The sequence below is a fragment of the Leuciscus leuciscus genome (genome assembly GCF_965113295.1).
Source record: "Leuciscus leuciscus genome assembly, chromosome: 1".
NCBI classification, from domain to species: domain Eukaryota; kingdom Metazoa; phylum Chordata; class Actinopteri; order Cypriniformes; family Leuciscidae; genus Leuciscus; species Leuciscus leuciscus.
The window spans coordinates 37776535-37800994 of NC_138725.1; the positions used below are offsets into that span (position 1 = coordinate 37776535).

Consider the following 24460-nt stretch of genomic DNA (forward strand, 5'->3'; position numbering starts at 1 on the left):
TTATCAAAATATCAAGGAAAAACTGATTTCTCGATTCATGACCCCTTTAAGAAAAAAAAAAAGAAAAAAAAGTTAATGTAGTTTGAAATGTTTAAGACAATAGATGTAGTGTTGAAAACCAAAATATAAATATTCCGTAATTTTGCATTTGTGAAACTTTAGTGGAACATGTTTAAATTGTGCTTTAAGTGCTGAAACACTTTTTTTTGGGCCACTGCGTGTTTGACAGGCTTATTTGCATAACTAATTTTATTGACATTTTATAACAGAACTTGCTTTACGGCAAAGTCTGTCAAGACCAATTTTATAATGGTTAAAACCGCATCAACTTTTATTCATCTATTCACTTACCCTTTGTCATAGTAATCTGAGTTGATAACACAGATCTCTGTTTGCTGTAAACTGTACATGTGTATTCTCCTTTATCTTCAGCTCTCAGATTGTCCAGACGGAGGGAGAAGTTTCCATGTTGAATCTGGTCAATAAAGAAATGAGCTCTATCATGATAATCCTGCTGCTGTTCTTCTGCTGGACTCTCACCATCTTGATACAGATGAACCAGAGCCTTAGTGTCTGTTCTTCTCCACTCCACCTTCAGATCCTTCACTGGTAAAGGTTTAACACTATAACAGCGCAAAACCACTGAAGATCCCAGAAAAGCAAGTCTGTCTTGAGAATATGTCACAGTGAACCCTGAAAATGAAAATACAGTTTGTTTCTAATGTGAAGTATCATGAGGTTTTTTTAATCTATCTATCTATCTATCTATCTATCTATCTATCTATCTATCTATCTATCTATCTATCTATCTATCTATCTATCTATCTATCTATCTATCTATCTATCTATCTTTTTTCTCAATCGCTTTGGCACATTTTTGAAACAGTCTTAACATCCTCTAAACTATAAGCTCAATTGTCACTGTTTTCTGGAACACCAGAACTCTGAGGCACGTCTGCAAAACATAGTGACTCACCCAAAACATTTAATTCATGCTTCAAAACCTCGTTATTGTGTCAATAAATTGACCAATGCCACCAAAATAAATAGTGTTTTTTTTTTGTTTGTTTTTTCATCATGTGAGCCACAGTGGTCAAAATGTTTAGATGTTTTTTCACCATGGAAATATTTGTTATTTACGTTGTAAATGTAATGTTTTTTTCTATTATTTTGTTGACTCTAACTGCTTTCTATACTGTACAAGAATGTCAGTTTTGTGTAAATACAGATTCAGGGATTATGTAAAAATTGACTGGGACTGGGAACATTTGCAGGGATGGGCAGTATTTCAGATACATGTATTTAAAATACGTATTTGAAATATAAAATACTATTTTGTATTTTAAAGCCTTTGAAAAAAATCAAATGTAATTTGTATTTAAATACATTTAAGATGAGTATTTTTTATTTTCAAAATACATTTTTGCCAGTCAACCTCTTTCTCGGGGCACTGAATTCGTGCTTCAACTAGTTCAGACAGTATTTTGTATTTGTATTTAAATACATTTTTCCACTCAGTATTTTGTATTTTTATTTGATATACATTTCCATGTATTTATGCCTATCTCTGAACATTTGCACTTTTACAGTAGCCTGCATTTATTTTTGCAGCAATGTGTTTCATGTCAACTGAAAATTCTCAGTTTATTATGTCTTTCTCTAACACATACATATCTTCTTAGTTACATATCTTCCTGTTGCTCTTCCATGACAATAATTTTTAGTTTAAATGTAACACATTTCTAGAAAAAAAATACAAATGTGTTTATGATTCGGTGTCGTGGAAGTGGTGGTGAGCACTGAGCGACAACGAGAGAAGATCTAAGTGCAGTTTATATAAAACACAATCCAAAGTTGTGGTCTAAGCAGGCAGAAGGTCAGAGAACAGTAAATCAGCCTAAACAAACAAATCCAGAGGGCAAGACAGGAATGGGAAAAAAAGAAAAGAAAAAGGAACATATAAAACAGGGGAAAACAGTCATCAGTGCTGTGAATCATGAAACAAGACTATGAGACAAACAACAGAACAGGGAACAAGAGACACTGGGATAAGGAGGTGATGGGAAACAGCTGCACATCATTACACTGATGACAGAAAAAGCATTGTGGGAAACTGAGTCCATGATGTGTGTAGTGTCAGTGGTAAGAGCGCCCTCTGCTGGCGTTCAAGGGCATTCACAGCTGGCGGGAGTGACAGTATTTATACAGTACTGATGTATCATGTAGCTGATGCTGTTCAGAGCTGTGATCTTGCTCCATGTTCAAAAATTGTGGTTATTGCTGTCAGCAAATTCCATATATACTTTCCAAACTTGATTGGTTGATTGGTAAGATTGTGATTCCTATTTCATTACAATGGCAATTTAGCAAACATTACAAACATTCCGTGTCATAATTATTATTATTTTTTTTTATGGAATTTAACATGTCTGACAGATTTTGATCACTGAATGGATCATTTTACCTGTAATGTTTAGAAGTTGTGAAGAGTTTGACAATTTCACTGAGAATCAACTCAGTTTTGATCAACAAGCCGTGTGCATTTAGTCATTGTGCAAATTGTAGACAATTGAACTTTAGGCTGTTTCTCAATTCCAAGAACGCCAAGAGCGGACTAGTCTAATCTAGGGGGATCTTTAAGTGTTAAGAGAGTAAACACTCTAAACAAAAATGGTGCTAAATAGCACTAAAAGTGGTTCATTGGCTTGTAATCATAGGGGAACCACTTTAAGTGCCATATAGCACCTACCTTTGTCAAATGGTGCTATGTAGAACCATAAGAGGTGCCATATAGCACCTTAACCACCCCAAAGAACCGCTAAAGAACTGCTGAAGAACCAAACTGGGCTTTAAATGGTAGTGGTGCTATATAGCACCTTAACCACCGCAAAGAACCCCTGAAGAACCGCTCAAGAACCATTTTTTTTTTAGTGTGAATGGCAGATTATTATTAGATCATTATAGGAGTCTAAGATGAATGTGTCCAGACCCTTACGGAACAAAAATATATGGGAATATACTGCAAAATACAATGCGATATGTTACATAATACATTTCTATTATGGGAAACTAGTGCTTATATTTTTCAATATACGGCAATATATGCATTGGCCATGTATGGCTATATATTAATACATATAAAATATGTATAAATGAAAACAAAAATAGCATTACATGTAATATTCACAAAGTTGTTTCCTTAATTGTGTATATATATTGCACACACATGTTCCCATATAAATGCAAATGTATGTTCACACATATATTACACACTCATTCACGGAATGAGTTACATCAGGGGGAATTTTGTGTTTTTGTTGATTTCCCACTCATTTCCTATGGTCGGTCATTTTTGAAGAGCAAAAGTATGACTTTTTTTTACGACCACTTAGCCTGCTCGAATCATGTCATGCCCTCAATTTTTTTTGTTTGTTCACATTTCAATTGCCAGTTTCGTAACACTCCGATGAAGCTGTGACTTTTGAAAAATCAAAACAGAACATTTTTCGATCACAATTCATTGGTGTGTATGTATATAAGTGTGTTTTTATGTGTGTGTGTGTGTGAGTGCAGCCTGATCTCATGAAAATGCGTCTCTATTTTACGCATTGTTTATCGTGCAATAAATATGCGAAAATGAGTTTTTACATGCATATGATACACAGTTTACGCGTGCATTTGAGACGCACTTTTTTGCGTGTAATACACACGCACCCCACACGACTAATCCTACCCATGCGTATCATATGCACGTACCCTACCACTACTAAACCTACCCTAAACCTACCCATGCGTATCATATGCACGTACCCTACCACTACTAAACCTACCCTAAACCTACCCATGCGTATCATATGCACGTACCCTACCACTACTAAACCTACCCTAAACCTACCCATGCGTATCATATGCACGTACCCTACCACTACTAAACCTACCCTAAACCTACCCATGCGTATCATATGCACGTACCCTACCACTACTAAACCTACCCTAAACCTACCCATGCGTATCATATGCACGTACCCTACCACTACTAAACCTACCCTAAACCTACCCATGCGTATCATATGCATGTAAAAACTCATTTTGGCGTATACATTGCACGATAAACACAATGCGTGCTATAAAGATGTTTTTAGTGTGATCGGGTTGGTGAGTGGGTGTGTCTGCTTTGCACTCTTGATGTTTTAGGGTTTCACCCCTTCATTGCTGAGCACTTTTTTTCTGCATTGTGGCCGATTTGTAGATTGTACACAAAAATTATCTGAAAATGATCTGCATTTTTGTGTTTTTGTGTCTCATCAGCCTTAGTTTCAGACTAAGACATCAATGTCCTTCAGTTCTGGCAGGATATTTTATCATTTCACCATTATCCACTCATTTAGTCATTTTGTGTCGTTTTAGATACCTTGAATGTTTAATTGAGTTAAACTTTATTGTGGACTGGTCTGTTATTCTTGTATCATGTTGAAAGTTTGATCATGTTAAAGTCTGGCTATTTGGGATTAAAGCCTCACTGAACCATTAACTCTTTCCAAATTATTCTGTTTAGGCTATTTTATCATTATTAACATCGCTTGTCTTCTCTACTTTCTCTTAATCTTCAAGTCCCAAATGGACTACAACAAATAAGAATATTTGTACCGTATTGTGTTCTGCAGTAGATCAGACAGCAGAGCAGAAGTGCAGATCCAGATGCAGCAATCGAGAGAATCAACACCATTATTTGTAAAGCAGAGAAACCTGTGAAACACAGACATCAGTTTCTAAACACAGGGGTTATGGGGTAAATTTCCTTCTCTATTACCATAAACAGTATGTTGTTTATTTGTGCAAATATGTATTGTTTTTAACACACACACACACACACACACACACACACACACACACAAACACACACGCACACACACGCACACACACACACACACACACACACACACACACACACACACACACACACACACACACACACACACACACACACACACACACACACACACACACACACACACACACACACAGGAAGTGTCCTAAGGGTCATAAGGTGTTCACGTTGTAATACCTGTCATTATACACATTTGTGTCCTCATAAACCATATATACACACAAGGACACACACACACACACACACACACACACACACACACACACACACGAACACCCACAAACAAAGAAAATATATTTCCATATATTTATGATCAATACATCAGGTTTGAATATATTGAAAAATATATATGAAATAATATATAGCGTTAATATGTTACAATATATTGAATAATACATGAAGAATTATGGCTTTTCATATCTTAAATAATATTTTACAATATACTTACTATGTTGAACACTGTAAAATATAATTAGAGTTTACTCCAAAAACTTGAGAAAACCCATTGCATTAAATTTCTCAAGCATGTTTTAAGTCGTACATTTTTAATACAAATACATACAAAAAGAGTGTTGGAACAATGATAGACTATGCATGTATTTACAATTATTAAACTGCAAATACGTTGTGTGAAATTTAGCAGAATTAATGGAAAAAACAAATAAATCTGAAATAGATTTTGCTCAATCCATCAAGAAATAAAATACACGTATCATGACTTATTCAGAGAAATTACGCTGACAGCTTTATTTCCAAGAGGATGCATGTTAAACTTTCTATTTTAATACGATATAGTGCAATATAACAGCGGCTTGTATTATTATTCATTGTATAATCAAATCAATTTCTGCAACTAAACACAGATATGTTAATGTTTAATATTTCCTGCATAATACGTACATAAAGAAATATATTTTTGTGTTAGGTTGGAAGTGTCGGTGTGCAGTAGACACACGCACCGACGATTTCAATATATGACTTATCCTCTCTTAAAAGACCATAAACACTACAGATAACATCTGAAGTAACAAATAATTTACATAAATATCATACAACTAATCCTGTGAGACTAATAAGCTGCAAATCAGTCTATTGTAGGCAATGTTTTAGCAGTAAATCAATGACGTTTTCTGTCAGTAAGGAATAGTAAGATGGTCACTCGAACCCTTCTGGAGTTTACAACGCAATGAACAATCCAGTCATTATACAGATCAGTATAAAATCATTATAGTATCAAGTTCTCCAAACCTGTTGAACAAGCTTAAGATTAAATTTCATATTTGAAATCACCAATGAAATCTGACAACAACTGTATCATAAATGTGGTTTCTTGTGCTCAAATAGTTAAAAAAGCTGATTTTTCAGGCTGGAGCAGCCAATGCACATGTGCAGTCATAATCAAGTGTCTCAGAAAACTGTTTCTATAGCAACCGGAGCTTCTAACGGCAGCTGCAGAGCCATTTAGAGAGAGAGTTGCGACAACTCCATTGACTACAATGGAACATTTTTTTACAGCAATGGCGGCTCGTAGAGCCTCTCAATAGTTCCCGGAAGTAGCAGCAGCGCGGTAGAACAGACCGTTTGTGGTGCACTTTTAAAAGGTAAGACGTTTAAAGAATAAGATTGTATATTATCAGTACATCTGAATCAAATTAACTTGTGTATTAAAGCAAGCTAGTTGATTATTGCTCTCTAAATTAGTAGTTTTAGGGGACGTTATCAGATAAAAGATAGGTCATTGGATAAAGTTAGTAGCGCATAACAAACCACGAACAGCCTATTAATGGTTAAAACCGTTCTATTAATGCATTTTTATCCTTTGTTGTGTAATAAGAGGGAAAGGCTTCTAAACAGGGGTTAAATATAGCATTAGGGAGTGTGATAGTGATAGGTGGAAGTGATAAAATGAGAATATCCGTTTCCTCATTAAATGTGCAATAAAAAATAAAAAAAATCCTTATTTTAGATTGCATATTTGAGTAACAAAAACGTATGGGTGTTTTTTTTTAATGTTTTTTTTAGACATTGTGTTTCTGTTGACTATTAGGCTGTCTATATTATGTTTCAGCTCAGCTGATTTTTGGATTGATGGGAAAGGGAAAGGGAAATGGAAGTTTATTTGTGAGATTAAAAACAATGCTTAAAAGCAGCAAGCCATTTTAAAAAACAAATCACACTAAATGGGGAATAATACTAAATACCACAACATGCAATATATACTATTTGAGTCATGAACTTTGACTTTTTGAAATTTAAACAAGTTTCAGTTGTAAACATGTCTAAGTGTTTAAATTCACCTGACATGGAAAGTGTTCCAACCTACCCATACTTGAAAGCAGTTTTTACCAGTATTTGAGAGAGATCTACAACCCTTTTCACTCATCATTAAGGCTCCTCTGGATGATGCATTATCATGTGTACTGTAATTACCATAATAAAAGAACCATGTTTGCAGTTGTGCCGCCCTGACATGCAAATTGCTGGACAAAAGTTTTTCAATTATCTCAACAGCTTTAAAACTACTGAAATTTATAAACTTTGTTTATAAGGTTCAAATGATGCCAGAATTCAGAACAGTTTTAGACTGTTCATTTGTGCGGACAGTTGCACAACCTGGTATTTTTGTGGGTTTAAGATAAGAAAACGTAAAATATGTATTATTTAAATGTACTAAAAATTTATTTAAACTAAATAGGATTTATAGATTAAAGTGATATATAGGCCATGAATTTATCAAATTATGTAAAAAGGAAATAATGCACATGGACACTAATGAAATAATGTGTGTGTGTGTATAATCATGTTTTGTTTGAAAATTTAATATGTATTAATTTATATAGTAATAAGTGCATGGAGTGCATTGTAAACATTAAGATTAATGAAATTTCACTTAATTAAATTCTACATTTTACTTGTTTGCAATGGATTTTTTTTTAAGACAATCACCTGTTACCTGCAAGTCTCTGTCCTTGTGAAACCATAGTGAACATTACGTGATACCTTTAAATAACATTCTAGTTTAAGAACAAAAATACTTCAAAACAACTGCAACACGGTCTTTAACCAAGGTAACGTTAGCCAGAAATATGTTAACAAAAGGCAGGCAACGCTGGTTGACCACAATAAACATTAAATACTAGCAGATTTTTATCTTTTAAAAATAACATTGCTGTAACTACAAGCACATACATTCACATATCAGTGTATAATATACATATTGTAAATCAATTAATTTATTGACTACAAACTACCAAAAATCACAGTTCTGCTCTCTAACTCCATCGATTTGAATTGGCGCCAAAGCACTTCCTGGAACTATCTGAGGTCTACGCGAATCACGTGACAACTAAGCATTTTGAACTTCCGTTGTCGCAACTCTCTCTCTCTATGGCTCTGGGCAGCTGCAGTGACTATGACTTTACCAATCAGTGATTGTCTCTTTTATTTAGAAGGCGGGACTTATTCAGCCATATTGTGTGTTGCACTTTCTCCCATTCATATTAATGGAAGTACACCGTCTTTAATATTGCTCCAGATTGTATGCATTTGGGACAGAGTGAAGACCTTCGTGATCGCTATAATTTGTACAGTATTATGACAAGAAATTAACTTAAAGTTAAATGCTTTAATAATTATGATTATTTTGCTTGAAAGTACAGTATGTTATTAGTACATTCTTACTACTTTGGAGTGATAATAAACTTATTGCTTATTAAAACTAATGTTGATGTCACTGTATAGAATTCTGTTTACAACTGTCTTCATTTGTGCATCTTTAAAGTACCTGTTTGTTAGTTAAAGTCTGGTAAAGGCATTTCAGAGATTAGTTTCTAAACACATTATAAATCTTAGAAATGTATTGCTGAAAACACGTTACAAAAGACTGCAAACTATGTAGTACTGAATTGTGGAGTTAGACCGTTAAACTTTGCTTTACCATTTTTGTGTTCAGGATTGTTTTGGGTGGGCCTGAAATTATGGCTCGATGACGCACTGGAGCCACTGAGCATGAGCCCTCCTATAACACTATAATAACTAGAGCTCAACAGCATCAATGGTTCACCTGCTCAATCGCAAGATCCTGTCACTACCGTTAGTTATTACAGCCTACAGTTTGATATCTAATTTGCCTTCGCCACATAAATGCATATTACCTGATTGCGATAATTTACAAAACAGCAAGGCTCTCCTTACTTAAATCTCCTAAAAATGATGATATCAAGAAGAGGTGGATTTATTTTGTGAAGAGCCACCTTAATGGAGAGCTGAGAATCACCACCAACCAACTTCAGTGAACATTTTACACCGGATATTTTTACAAACTTTCATCTGAGGACACTGGGATTCACTGACAATCCACTGTTACTGGTGAATGGAGCCGAACCGACTATCTCCTACTTCGGCCTTCCTCCCGTCCAGCCGGCATCTGGTGCCATCGTCGACAGTACGTGCCCACCAATGAGTGTAAGTTTCCCGCGAGTGGGCGTGGTTTCAGCACTGACAGTGGACACGCCCCCAGAGATTACTTTTTTGTTTTTTTCAAGATTTTGATAACATATTTTATTTACTTGCCATTTTTTTTATCATTCATATTTGGCTGGGTGGTTAACAGTTTTTCTGTGGTGTGACAAACTCAGAACACATATTTAATATTGCTTTACATAGACTTTAATATTTGGGGATTATGGTGTTTAGATTGTGTTCAGAGAAAGATATCAGAGGTTGAGAAGTCCCAGGCTGTGGGTCGACAGTCGGGACAGGCAGGGCGGAGGAACTGGATAGGAGGAAGAGGATTATGTCTACATTTTTCCTGAAAAAAGTGATGAAGTTGTTGTACCTCTCCTCTGTGGCTTCTGAATGAGAGTGAGTTTGTGGTTTGAGGATGTGATTTATAGTAGAGAAAAGTTGCTTGAAGTTGCCAGGGCACCTCAGAGCGGTTTAGCCAGAGATGGCATTCTGGGACCATGAATGTGGACATTGTCTGGCTGAGAGACCGTGTCATGAGTTTAGTTGTTCTGAGAGCAATAACAGTCACCGAGCACAGTTCCTGCATCAATTTCGGCTCAGCACTACCCTCGTGCAGCTCTTTCAAAGCTTTTGCCTAATGGACCTGCAGGGTCCCCAAATGAAAGTTTGCATGCCGCTTTGCGACACAACGTCGAACTCAGCCGGAAACTCCACCAGACAAACGTGCAGGAGGTCCGCAGGGAATCACCCGGCAGAAACACTCGCTGTAATCCTCACATTGCTGTGAGTGCCGGAGCACAAAGTGGAAGACCGAGGACAAGAGATCCCGACCACACCCAGATATTATATTATCTGTGCATTAAAGGGAGAGTGAGGCCACTGAAATGTGCTCTTAATCCAGCAGCTGCAGAGGTGAATGAAACTTCGCTTCTCATACACAAGAGATGCTGCTTCGCCTCTGAAGAACAAAGCTGTAGCTGTGTAGCTCATAATGGTTGCCTTATTTACCCGTATGTACTGGGGCATGGCCTGGCATGCAGATTCAATTTGCATTTTCTGAATACGTCAGAGGCGTTTGGTGCTCTCACGGGCCACCCCTAGTGTCGGAATTTCAACACAACAATTAAAGTGACCGACAGAAAGGGAACTTTTATTATGTCGTGATCACAAGAAAATTAAGTTGTGATTATGAGAAAACAACTTTTATTATGTCGTGATCATGAGAAAACAACTTATAGAGCTTCCATATTTAACGAAGTTAACCCTTTCACGTGCAATTCAAAATATTCTAACTGACCCCCAGAGTGATTTTTTTTTATGCGACCGTTATTTTACAATAAAGTTTCCCCTTATTGTTTCCATGGCGATGCTTGTCACGTGAAGCACTACAGCCACAATAACACTATTTGACAGATGTATCACTTTTACTGTATTTTGTATTCCTTTTTTAATTCAAAATATTCACAAACTTGCTTACCATGTCGTCAACTATCTGATATTCCGATTCTCAAATACATGTAAGTGAGTGTGTTTTGTCGTTTAAAAACCTTTATAAATTATCTTGATATATAGCGTGAAATGAGCTCTGCCATGTTTGTATGTGACACAGTTGTTTGAGTCCTGTCAGTTGTATTTACAGCATGTGAATTCCTCAGTTCTCCCGAAATAAGTGGCTGGTGAACTGGGAGAAGAATAGAGTAAACTTTATAGTTACTATGTGTGTCTGATATGATTTAAACACGTCGGCAAATTATATTTGAATAGATTGTTGTTGCTACTTCCATAAACATCAATGTGTATTTTACAAACTCCAAATGTATTGTTTTACTAGTGCTTATGAGTATTTAAATGTCTGAAACCTAAAATAAACATTATGTGAATGTATTAAACGTGTATAAAACCGTATAAAACACTGCATAGTTGTGATATATATGACAAGAGCTGAGAGTGTCCGTCTCTGGCTCAGTGCCAGCCAACGCGCGAAAACACAGTTTGAATCTGGAAGTCGCCATATGTGGGACCGCATGCTCAAAATGTTAATGGACATCATACATCAACCATTTAATATATTGAACATAAATATGGAATATATATTTTCTTTCTGTAAGGGAACAACATACACACACACACACACACACACACACACACACACACACACACACACACACACACACACACACACACACACACATCAGAAAGTAAAAGTCCTGCCATATTTTTATTCCACCCATGAACTCAGACAGATTCCACTAATTAGTTCTCTCGGGGCTGAAAAACTGCTAATTAGCAAATCCAGGTGATTGGAACAAAATACTGAGGAGGACTTTTACTTTCTGAACCTGGACTTTAAACCTCTGAACATTTACTAACACATCCAGGAATAATCGCTCAGACTTAGATCATATAAATAATTCTTAATCAAACTCAAACTAAATGTAAATCAACGTAACTTGTGTTTGTTTAGGCCTAAATGATTGTGTATTGTTTATTGATCCATTAAGACTCACCCAGTCTCTCCAGTACTACAGTTGCATTGGCTGAAAGTCTTCCAGCAAACGCTTGACACATGTAAACTCCTTTGTCCTCAGTTCTGACACTCTTCAGTCTGAGAGAGAAGTTTCCTTTGGGGATTTCATCAGTGAAGAACTCAACTCTGTCTCTGTATCGCTCATCTGATGAATCTGGAAAAGCCTCATTGTTTTCATAGTGCAGAACCAGAATCTCTACATCTTCATCTGTTTTCTTCCATGAAACTTCTTCAATGTGTTCAGGTTTGATGTGAGAGTCTACAGAGCAGTTCAGAGTGACGTCCTCACCCACAGACGCAGATATGGAGCGACTCGATCCTGAGACCAGCAGACGCTCTGAAAGAACAAACACTGTTAATATCACAAAGTGAGATGTAAATTCATTAATTAGTTTCTGTAAAATCATATAAAAGTAAGGCACTAATGTGATCCACACTCACCAACATTATCAACTTTTATTTGAATCTCAGTCTCTCCAGAATCCTGCTGACTGTAAACTTTACATGTGTATTGACCCTCATCTTTAGCTCTCAGATTGTCAAGACGGAGGGAGAAGTTTCCATGTTGAATCTGATCAGTAAAGAAATGAGCTCTATCATGATAATCCTGCTGCTGGACCTCTGCTCGACTCTCACCATCTTGATACAGATGAACCAGAGTCTCTGAGTCTGTTCTTCTCCATTCCACCTCCAGATCCTTCGCTGGTAAAGGTTCATCAACATAACAGGGCAAAACCACTGAAGATCCCAGAAGAGCAACCAGAGGATCAGAGGGGCCGCGAACAATCAACCCTGAAACAATTTTGCACCATTGAAAGGGACAAAGACAAAATGAAAATATAGCTGCAAGCAGCAATTATCGGGGCCAAGCCCCTGAAGCAGCTCCAACAGCAGGAAGAGCAAAAACAGCAGAAATTGAACATACATGAAAAAACAGCTGGTTCAGAAGTACAGGTGAAAATGAACTCAAAATGAACAGAAGATCAGATGAGAATGAACACAGAATGAACAAAAAAACACTTATTTCTAATCCAAGAGAAAGAAAGATTAATACAACGCTTGAATAATAAAGGAATCGAAATGACACAATATTCCACACAATTTTTCTAAAGTCGTCCAACGTGGGACTCGAACCCACTGTCTTTAGATCAGATGCCTGTCACTTATCTCGTTGCGCCACTGGGAAGACGTGCATTCACCAAGATGACGATGTTGCATAATTCAAGTGAGAATCAACTCAAAATGAATAATTTTTATATGCACCACTTATTTATTGAGTTCCTTCTCAGATAGATGCCATGTCTGGAACTCAAGCATCTTTGCACCACTTCTGGCCACAGTACCTACTGCGGTCTGGGCATGTGCCGCACAGGATTCGAACCCACGACCTAAATGGTTTTGGGATCGTGGCACGTGGTTTAGCCGAGGAGAGGCTTCAGTGTAAGAATTAGCACATAAAAGCATGTTAACCAGATTAACATGCTAAGCTATCTTAATGCTAATGTAGCTTATGGTTAACCTGATAGCTGAAGAGCCACAATGCCTTCGTAAAGTTTAGCATTTAATATCATGATATTATTTTGTAATTAATGGCAATGTCCTTGTTTTGTTCTATTATAGCGCCACAAAGTGGTGCAGTTCCACCACTTTTTTTATGTGTTCTCACATACATGTGTGCCAAATTTGGTGAAAATATCTCAGTTTGTTTTAGAGTTATAGACATTTATATATATGAGAGCATAAAAAATGACCCATGGGCGACTTTGGATTTTTTTGCCACTTACTATCACAGACATTTGTCTAGCACCCCTCTTGAGGCCAGGGGAGTGAGGTTTAGCCTAGGGCTGCCCTCGACTAAAGATTTTTCTAGTCGACTTGTAGTCGTTTTAGAGTTAGACATTAAGGGCGCTTTCACACTGGCAGTTTAGTGCGGACCGGGGCACGGTTCGCATGAAAAATCGCTAATGTGATCGCTGTCATCGGACCCGGGTGCGCACTGGAGTACCGAACCCGAGACTACCTGGAGGAGGTGGTCTGAGCTCGGTTGCTCCCGAACCGTGGCACGGTTCGCGTTAATGTGCAAGCAACACGGACTCGGGTGCGTGCTTGTTCAGGAAGTATAGTATCCCGCGCATGCGTATCACTGTCGCATCAGTGAAAAATCTTCTGCGAACAGCAGAAACACGGCGTCCCCTGGATATGTGCTGAATTACACCATGTAATGAACATAAACGTAGTTGTCTCTCACTATGTTGTGCATAATAGCACCAAAAAAACAGACAAATTACAGCTATGCTCAGTCGAGTTGTATTCTCCATGCGTTTTCCGTGTGCGTTTGCGATGACGTAAGATCACTGCAAACGCACCTGGGTTCGATACAACTAATTGAGTGTGAAACCAGACCAACGCTGCGGGGGGCGCCGGGAACTAGCGCACTCGGGTTCGGACCGCAGCAAACGAACCCAGTGGAAAAACGCCCTTATATATATGAGAGCATAAAAAATGACCCATGGGTGACTTTGGATTTTTTTGCCACTTACTATCACAGACATTTGTCTAGCACCCCTCTTGAGGCCAGGGGAGTGAGGTTTAGCCTAGGGCTGCCCTAGACTAAAGATTTTTCTAGTCGACTTGTAGTCGTTCATTTAAGCAATTAGTCGACTAATCGCCGGTTTATATAAATAAGCCATAAATCATAATAATGAGCCTTTAATTGGCTATATAATACATAGCCTAATCAGCGCTCAAACGCACACATAAAGCTTACCATAGCGCAACGGCAAACTTAATGATTATGAATGGGAGACTGTCAAAACATTTTAATAATTTATTGGTAGCACTGACTCGTCATCTCTGCAGTATAGTTGACGTGCCTATATGCACGTTTCATACGGATTACGTAATGTGTGTAACGGAATACCATATGTAATGTGTAACGGAATACCGGATTACGTAATGTGTGTAACGGAATACCATATGTGGGGCAGATCTGGGCCGACACTATGTTGCTGTCTGGGTTGTGAGTTTACAGAAACAAAAGTAGACCCTTGCATTACTTTGCCCCAATTTGCATTACTCTTATCTGTATGACCAAAAATGATGGATTTTAAGTTATAGCAAGTGATCGCGTTGGCGCGAACGGTTATGCCGAGTTCACACTGCACTATTTTCAAAGTAGTCAGGTCACTGTTATTTTCACACTGCACGACTATCTGGGGTAACATTCAATTGCTGGTGTGTGCACACTGCACGATGGATCGGCGACAGGAGGTTTCACACTGCATGACTTTACAATAGAAATAATCGCCGAGACCAGAGTTCTCGAGCTGGACTGAAACTGTTATTCAAAATTATAGCCTGCTAGAAGATTGCGATCCAAATTATCTGTGCGCTGATTTGCAGCGAAAAGGAGAAATAGAAAAACAGATTATGCAGGAGGAAATGGTTGGGGAGATGAGGGGAGCAGGGATTGTGTGTTCTGCAAAAGAAATTTTGCAATCGTGCAGTGCAGTCGTGCAATCATGCAGTGTGAATTTGGCATTACAGTTCCAGATATTTAGCATGCCAAATATCTCACGGGCGTCGGCGAATCATTGGCGATTCTCTCAGATCGCTTCTTTGATAATTAATTCTGTGTGATTGTCACTCACGTGAACGAGCACCGATTTGCCTATGATTTCGGGCATTTGTCAGCGATCTCCCAAAACCTGTCAGCGAGTGAAAATCGGGCCTAATTAAGCTGGGTGCACACTATGAGATTAATTATCGTCCTTTACGATTGTTACTTGTCAGACTGTACTAAAATTATCATTGCAGTCACACTGTAAGATCTCGTTGTCATAAATGTCAGACTGTACGACAGTCAAGACGCGTTAAAAACGGACGCATGCAAGAAAACTTGTCCGGAGTTTTACATTATCAATCAATGACACGTACGTTCACAGTGAGCTGCGTTACACGCGGGATTAAAATGGTGGCCACAAAAAATTCTTTAATGTAATTTTGGTCATAGCTTGTTGTGAAAAACGAAGACAATTTGATGGTCGTCATAGGAGAAGTCACACTGTAGGACTGTGAGTCAAATCTTCTGACGCTGCCAGAATTTTGTCAGAGATAAAATATGATCGCAACAGTGTCGGTGAACATGTCAAACGTTCAAAGACTTCAGATTTTAGCCGTGGATCAGAAGATTATTTTAGGATTTGCTAAATTTGTCTCAGATGGCCAAATCGCGGCCAAAATCGCACAGTGTGCACCCGGCTTTAGTCGACTATTAGGGGGCAGCCCTAAAGCCAGGTGCACGATTTTGGCCGCGATTTGGCCGTCTGAACGTGACAATTAAAAGGCAGACAATTGAACGTGGCAGAAAAAATATAAATGGAATGGCTGCTTATATAGGCCTAGGCTCGTAATGATGATTGAGAGGACTGAACTGATTGACAGGACTGAACATGATTGACAGGACCTACGTTTGGACCTTCATTTAAGTGGGCTATCTTGAGACAAACCAGTTTGTCTGAGTCAAACAAGTTTTTGCTTTTGCACTTCACAAGTAAAGTGTTCGTGAATCATTGACAGAGATAGCCTACTTTCAGTCTTGTAAACAGTGGGTCAAATCAGGTAACCAGGAAATATAACCTGAATAAATAAATGTATGCAAAGTATGGCACTAACTGACACACCTCTGTATGACAATAACTGTATTAGCTGACCTGAAAATTAAAATAGCAAATAAGTTTTAATCAAACAGCTTTTTTTTTTTTCTGCTAATGAGATAATACAATTTTTTTTCTTTACAGTCTGCCATGAAATAATTAATTACGATAATCCATAAAAAAAAAAAAATTTATTTAACATTTTAGCTGAAAAAAGAAACTTATGAAGATAAAATTTATATTTATGTACAAAACATGCCTTAAAAGATTTACAAGACCATGAAAAACAAGTGTATCCAAAAGTGGACTAGTTTATTTTATAGATTTAAATTTGTAATAGTTAATTTTGTGCCTTTTCACAAAACAAGGTACGGATTTAAACGGAATTACAGCCACACATATGAACATAACCAGGTCCATTTTCAGTTATGATATGATCATTTTTGGTTCGTCAAAGTAAAGTTTAGGCCTATAAGAGAGGAAGAGTCATGCTGAAACCTGTTTTACTTTACTGTGGAACTACGGCTATCGAGACGAAAGAAAAAAAAATTTATGTTTGAAAAGCATCATGAAAAATGGAAAGCATCTCAAATTAGATTAATCTGAAACTGCACGATTACAGAATTGAACACGACTTCGTTTGTCCTTAAAATAAAATGCATTTGCGGAAGTAGATCAGGGACGAACGAAACATTTCTGTAGCCTACTGCACGTAGGCCTAAATTTTGGGTTGAATATTTATAGGCTACTTGTCTACTTGCTCTTCGTATAGCTCTTGTTTTAGACACGCATCTAAAGAACGAACCTGTTCATTTATATTCTGTCATGATTCTAGTTTAGAAACTTGAATAAATATAATTGTTCGGAGAGAGAGAGAGAGAGAGAGAGAGAGAGAGAGAGAGAGAGAGAGAGAGAGAGAGAGAGAGAGAGAGAGAGAGAATGGTTAAAATGCTAGTACGTACCATCGGCGATCATCAGCAATACTGATATCAAAACACAGCTCGGTGTGTGCATCTTCAAATATGTAGCCTGAAATAAAACACAAAATTAAACTACCATGAATTTAAGCTATAGGCTAAATGAGCGAAAATAATATTTTTTTTTTCCGCCGACAGAGCCTCATCTTCTTGAAATGTCCTCAGATCAATTTTACTTCCGTTTGTATTTCTTACTTTCACTTTTAGGTTGTCATGCGCCCAAGTACACCTGGCTGCAGCCTTCAGATCGGGGCGGGGCTGCACCTGGGGCGGGGCGCCCAAGTACACCTGGCGGCAGCCTGCAGATCGGGGCGGGGCTGCACGTTCTCATTGGTTAGGGGCAGAGCCATAGAGAGAGAGAGTTGCGACACTCTTTGATGTCGCCGCTATGGCTGTCACGTGGTTCATGTAAGCCCCAATAGTTCCAAAACGTACGCTGGCTGTCATGTTCTTCTATGGGACAGACAGCAGCGATTGCATTATTGAACGGTAAATATAAAATAAAACACACACCCAAGTACTTTTTCAGCTGTTATTGCATTATTGCATTTTGTTAATGTCAGTTTTGCATTTTGAGATAAGTTTTAAGCTATATTTTTGGAGGGAAAAGCTTAGTGTTCATGTTCGCATGGGTAGTAGCACTGGCTTTAGCGGCTCTAACTTAACTTTTCCATATCATTCATCTGATGATGGACGTCTCATGATATTTATTTTAGCACAACTGGGCTGTATTAGGCTATTGATTCCCGTGATTTTGCTTAAAAATTTTGATTCAGCCATTAGCCTACCTTCGTGATCACGCAAAGAGGTCTGCCGTGGCGGTCCGTTCAGAATTCGCTTAGAAGCTAGCTCACTTCTTCTGATGAAAGTGGCCATCCCCAGGACCACAACGTGAAACATGATCATGTTAAGACTAAGAATATTATTTTAAGATTAAGGCCATACACATTATCAAAACTATAACAGATTAAAAACGAATTTAAGCATGGCTGATACAAATGAAGGTTTTCAAATAAAATATTTTTTATTAAACAATGACAGACAACAAAAATGTGTGCTTGTGTGTGTGAACAAGAAAAACAAAAACCAGGGGCAGGTGATCCATGAAACAGACAGGACTGGTGATGGCCATAACAATCCTAAAGGTCCAGCATTGTTCTCACAAGCCGCTTCACTCAAGACAATAATAACATAATGAAAAGTTAGTATATCCCAAAAAATTAAATTAAATAAAAGTTGCTATAAAGGTGGTAGCGATTCATTACCGAACTCTTAGCTGACGAAGTCGCGCTAGCTAACTAACGTTACGTTAGCTAGCAGGCAGTGCTTGAAAATTGGTTGAAACAACCAACATAAAATATAAATAATTACGCTATGCATGTACAAATGAAGACCAGTATAAGCATCGCAAAGGGCCTCTGATACAATATAGACAGTTGACAATTCAAAAGAGGTCGATATTTCGGCAACTTAACTCTGGAACAACTCGACGCGCAGCAATGTAAGTGAATGGTGTCCAACGCCCAAATGACAGTGTTTGGAACTATTCCGATCTTCATATCCCGGAAGTAGGCAGTTAAAAGCGCCGCCATTATTTACAACGGAGGTCTATGGGAGTGTCGCAACTCTCTCTCTCTATGGCTCTGGTTAGGGGCAAAGTGATGACGTCGATCGAGGCGGGGCCGCACCTGGGGCTTCTCGTTGGTTAGCAAGCGGGAAGGAAGTCGACCGGAAGTTGAAGCCGGCCGCGTGCCACCATCTTGTAGCAGAACTTCACCTGCTGTTAGCATCCCATTGACTCCCATTCATTTTGGCGTCACTTTGACAGCGAATAACTTTACATCTGAGGTGTTTGAAGACTCCATTTGTCCATTATTTATTTCTAAAGAAACACGACAATGTATAAAATGCTCCATTACCTTGTATCTTACGTTATGGCCCCGTAGAAGCAGTTTTTGTAAAAGTAGGCTAACGATTGCGTCATAACCACACGACTCTCTGTCGCACAGTAGAGAAATTACCGTATGGACGGGAGGAGAAGCTCGCGGGCAATCGGGGAGACGTGGAGGCAAAATTACAAAATAATTAATCAGAATACCTAGCAAAAGTTTCTCCTGCTCCTAGCTCATGGACAGCTCCTACTCACACTCTCCGTCTCTGCAAGATTCGGAAGGGAATGATTCAGATTTCTCTCGGCACAGCTACTAGAGGGCAGACGGGTTGCTCACGTCACATCTACGTCGTCAAGCTCGGTTTGAGTCTGCGCGTCAGGAACGGAAGTCCTAAGAAATCGCTGAAAACGGGCTTCACTTGCCTCAATTGAGTTCCAATGAGATGACTCTGTCCACTTCTTATACTGTCTATGTTGGTTAGTGGCACAGTAATGACGTCGACGCCACGGTAAACAGGAAATGTGGTTGAAAACTCATGCGCCATATCGCGCTGACAGCGCATGCGTCGTATTTGCGTTAAGTGGTGACGTCACGCGTCTTAAAAACGCTTGCGCAAATTTGAAATAATACTTTAATAAAATGATAAAGTATTAAAACAACTCTAAAGTAATAATGAAAGCAGCAAAAAGTAGTTGAGCATATATCCATAGTTTTAACTATGTCTGATCTTGGTAAACAAGGAATTACAGAGTATAGGCTATAGGCCTATATTGTGCAATATCTGTGTAGTAGGCCTATTTTAAAAGTTTTTTACATTCTGTTGCACTTCACTGTGTAAATTACAAAATTACTGTAAACATTAATGGCACCTTATATATTTCTTATTTTAATCATTCCTCTGTAATAGTTCTTGTTTATTTTTGTGCATTAGGTTATTATAAAACATTTATGCCAATAAAGTAGTTTTAAGTTAAACTAACTACATACAGTACATTGTCAATCTCTGTCTGTATCCCATATTATGCATGCCAACTCAAAAAACCAAACTCATACCAGTGATAACTTTTATTTCAAAACAAAAATAATTGTGTAAAAGAGATATGCACACATACAGATAATCACGTACATCAACCATACACACACACGCGTACACACACACACACACACACACACACCCACACACACACACACGTGTACGTACGTACACACACGCACGCGTGTACGTACACACACGCATACGTATACACACAGACAGACGCGTACGTGCGCACACACACACGCGTACGTACGTACGTACGTACGTACGTACGTACACACACACACACACAGACGCACACGTATGTGTGTACACACACACGCGCGTACACTCACACACAAGTACACTCACACACACGTACACTCACACACACACACACACACACACACACACGTACATACACTCACACACACACACACACACACACACACACACGTACGTACACTCACACACGTACGTAGTACACACACACACACACACACACACACACACACTCACTCACACACACACGTACGTACACTCACACACACGTACGTACACACACACACGTACGTACACTCACACACACGTACGTACACTCACACACACGTACGTACACTCACACACGTACGTACACTCACACACGTACGTACGTACACTCACACACACACGTACGTACAATCACACACACACACACACACACACACACACACACACGTACGTACGTACGTACGTGCGTGAGTGTACGTACGTACGTACGTACGTACGTACGTACGTACGTACATGTGTGTGTGCGTGTGTGTGTACGTACGCGTCTGTCTGTGTGTATACGTATGCGTGTGTGTACGTACGCATGTGTGTGTACGGTTGATGTACGTGATTATCTGTATGTGTGCATATACACTCACACCCGTACGTACACTCACACACACACACACACACACACACGTACGTACACTCACTCACTCACACACACACACACACACACACACACACACACACACGTACGTACACTCACACACACGTACGTACGTGCGTGAGTGTACGTACGTACGTACGTACGTACGTACGTGTGTGTGCGTGTGTGTACGTACACGTCTGTCTGTGTGTATACATATGCGTGTGTGTGTACGGTTGATGTACGTGATTATCTGTATGTGTGCATATACACTCACACACGTACGTACACTCACACACGTACGTACACTCACACACGTACGTACACTCACACACGTACGTATACTCACACACGTACGTACACTCACAAACACACACGTACGTACACTCACAAACACTCACACACGTACGTACACTCACACACACACACACTCACACACGTACGTACACTCACAAACACACACGTACATACACTCACAAACACACACACGAACGTACACTCACAAACACACACACGTACGTACACTCACAAACACACACACACGTACGTACACTCACACACGTACGTACACTCACAAACACACACACACGTACGTACACTCACAAACACACACACGTACGTACACTCACACACGTACGTACACTCACAAACACACACACGTACGTACACTCACACACGTACGTACACTCACAAACACACACGTACGTACACTCACACACGTACGTACACTCACAAACACGTACGTACACACACTCACAAACACTCACACACGTACGTACACTCACAAACACTCACACACGTACGTACACTCACACACACTCACACACGTACGTACTACTCAGCCTGAAAAAAAAACAGTCAACCGAGCAATAGCCCTCAACCTCCTTCTCAGAATAAAGTCCCCGCAGGACTCCGCTTCGGCCATCACCCACAGACCCAGGTGGGCAGTCCTTGTATACTTCAGTGCAAGCACAGAGTCAGCGAGTAGGGCACCCGGAACTCTTGCCTATATTGTCTGGAAAATGCACTCCAGTTCACAACACCTAATTTAGAAAAAATACAGAACAAACAATATTGAATAATTTTAAAGAGAGGCATTAACATAGTACAGAGTCATACAAGGAATATTTATTTTTTATACATTTTAAACATATTATAGGAAAATGTTAGACAAGATATGCTTGAGTGTTATTGGCTTTGTCTGTAAAGTACCTAAGAGACTTACTTTGTTTATGAACAACAAACTAGTTAAAAAAGTTTGTCAACACAAACTTTAATTTGGCTTGAGAAAGCCTATCCTAAAAGTTTGAAATAGTTTAAAAGCTTGAAGGTTATTTTTATATATATTTTTTATATATATACCTTACATTTATATATATTTATATATATTAATAACAATAATATCAAAATACATTTAATCAATGTATTCATAGAAAAAGAATGTCCTATTATCTTTGTATATTAATATTAACTCTTAAATCCTAGCCTATATTTCTTCTCCTGGTTTAGTTTTGCCACTACATTTCTTTTTAAGGGCCTCTGTTGTTTTAACCTATGGTTTTTTATTTCTGTGATATGATGAGTAAAGTTAGCACTACACGATCTAATTTTTACACCAATTAACATCACACTAAACGCACTTCAGAATTAAAAATGGTAAAATAAAATGTAAATAAAATTAGAACAAAAAAAGAGTAGCTTGCCTGTAATGTACTCACCATGCAGCGATGAACATGAAAACATGCTAGAATCACGTCATGACTTCACGCCACTAACCAATGAGAAGAGATGTTGGCGGGAAGAGACGTGCAGCCCCGCCCCAGGTGCGGCCCCGCCTCGATTGACGTCATCACTTGCCACTAACCAATGAGAAGCATTGTGGGCGGGGCTGCACGTGCACCCCCGCCCAAATCTGCAGGCTGCAGCCAGGTGCTTCTCTTTTTTAATAAAAAAGTAAGAATGTGAGCATAGCATAGCAAGTGATAAACAGAATGTGCCACTAATATGAACGGACTTAAAAAAAATTAATTACATTAAATAATTATGCAGAAAATAACAATTAAGGTGTTAAATAAAAAAATTAAAATAATCATTTTATTTTAAAAAACGTATTAACGTACATCGTACATCATTGTACATTGACATACATAAATTTAAAAAAACGTACACATGGGTCCATAGTGGACAAAAATGTCCATGTACAAAAACCGTCATAAAAATGTTAAAGGTGAACTAAGTAACTTTTTTTACCTTAACTGAACAGCTTCGGAGTCATTGGAATGGTTATATTACTTATTTCGGGTTGAATGGTGGTCGTTTCGCACCCCCCTGGTGCCCGTGAGCGGAAAATACGCACTTGCAACTTTGAGCCGGCGGGCCGCCGGCCGCTGCGTCAGGAAGTCTCGCGTGATATCAGGTCTCGCGATGTAAACAATTGCTTTACGGCCAAAAGAAATCTGCTAAAATGCTGTCATTATTGCGCTCCCTCACGCTGTTCGAACCCGAATGAAGAAGACGTTTTAAAGAACGTCCCATCTGCTTTGATGTCGTTGATCTATAGCCTCTGGTGTCTGAGAATCAACAACGAGTTTTTACGACAGTGTTGTCAAATATCTATTCCGAAGCTGTGGGGGGAGCTCTAGAGAGAAACCTGCGAGCAAAAAGCGAGAATACAGCGAAGAAGTCCCGAAGCTACTGAGTGCTGCTTTAAGCTTAAGTGTCTTGGTTAAGACTTAAGTTTGGTCTCATTTTAAAGAGGCTGCTTGGCATATTATTTAAAAAGTAAAAAAAAAAAAAAAAGAAAAAAAAAGTGATTGAGGTTTAAGTTTAGGAAAATTATTTTATATATATATATATATATATATATATATATATATATATATATATATATATATATATATATATATATATATATATATAAACCTGATAGAAAATCAAAGCCAATAAATCTAAAGTTGTGTTCCAAATTTGAGGCTGATACAGTATCTAAAAAAATATAGCTTTTAGTAAGATTTTGTTTGGGTGCGGTACCAGATCTTCCCCATTAGATGCAGCAAAGCTTCACTAAAACAGTGATTTTTTAAAAACATTAAAGATTTTTCGCTCTCAAATATTACATGCAGGAAAAAAAAACAAGAAACA

General features: G+C 38.4%; 1 protein-coding gene and 1 long non-coding RNA gene across 2 annotated transcripts in view; both read right to left on the reverse strand.

Moving 5' to 3' along the window:
- LOC309506967 (uncharacterized protein) overlaps positions 1–17713 on the reverse strand; it is a 96424-nt gene extending 78711 nt beyond the window's left edge. The window contains exons 1-4 of the mRNA XM_082181018.1: positions 17500–17713; positions 12324–12674; positions 11863–12219; positions 4648–4746 (exon numbers count right to left, since the gene is read on the reverse strand). Coding sequence (XP_082037144.1) covers positions 4648–4746; positions 11863–12219; positions 12324–12674; positions 17500–17551 — 859 coding nt within the window. The 5' untranslated portion in view covers positions 17552–17713. The remainder of the gene's footprint in view (positions 1–4647; positions 4747–11862; positions 12220–12323; positions 12675–17499) is intronic.
- Positions 3521–4640, reverse strand: LOC309508175. Its single transcript, XR_014209420.1, has 2 exons — positions 4000–4640; positions 3521–3729 (listed from the first exon to the last, which is right to left on the reverse strand). It is a non-coding gene; the product is annotated as an uncharacterized lncRNA (long non-coding RNA).
- Positions 17714–24460: the final 6747 nt, after the last annotated feature.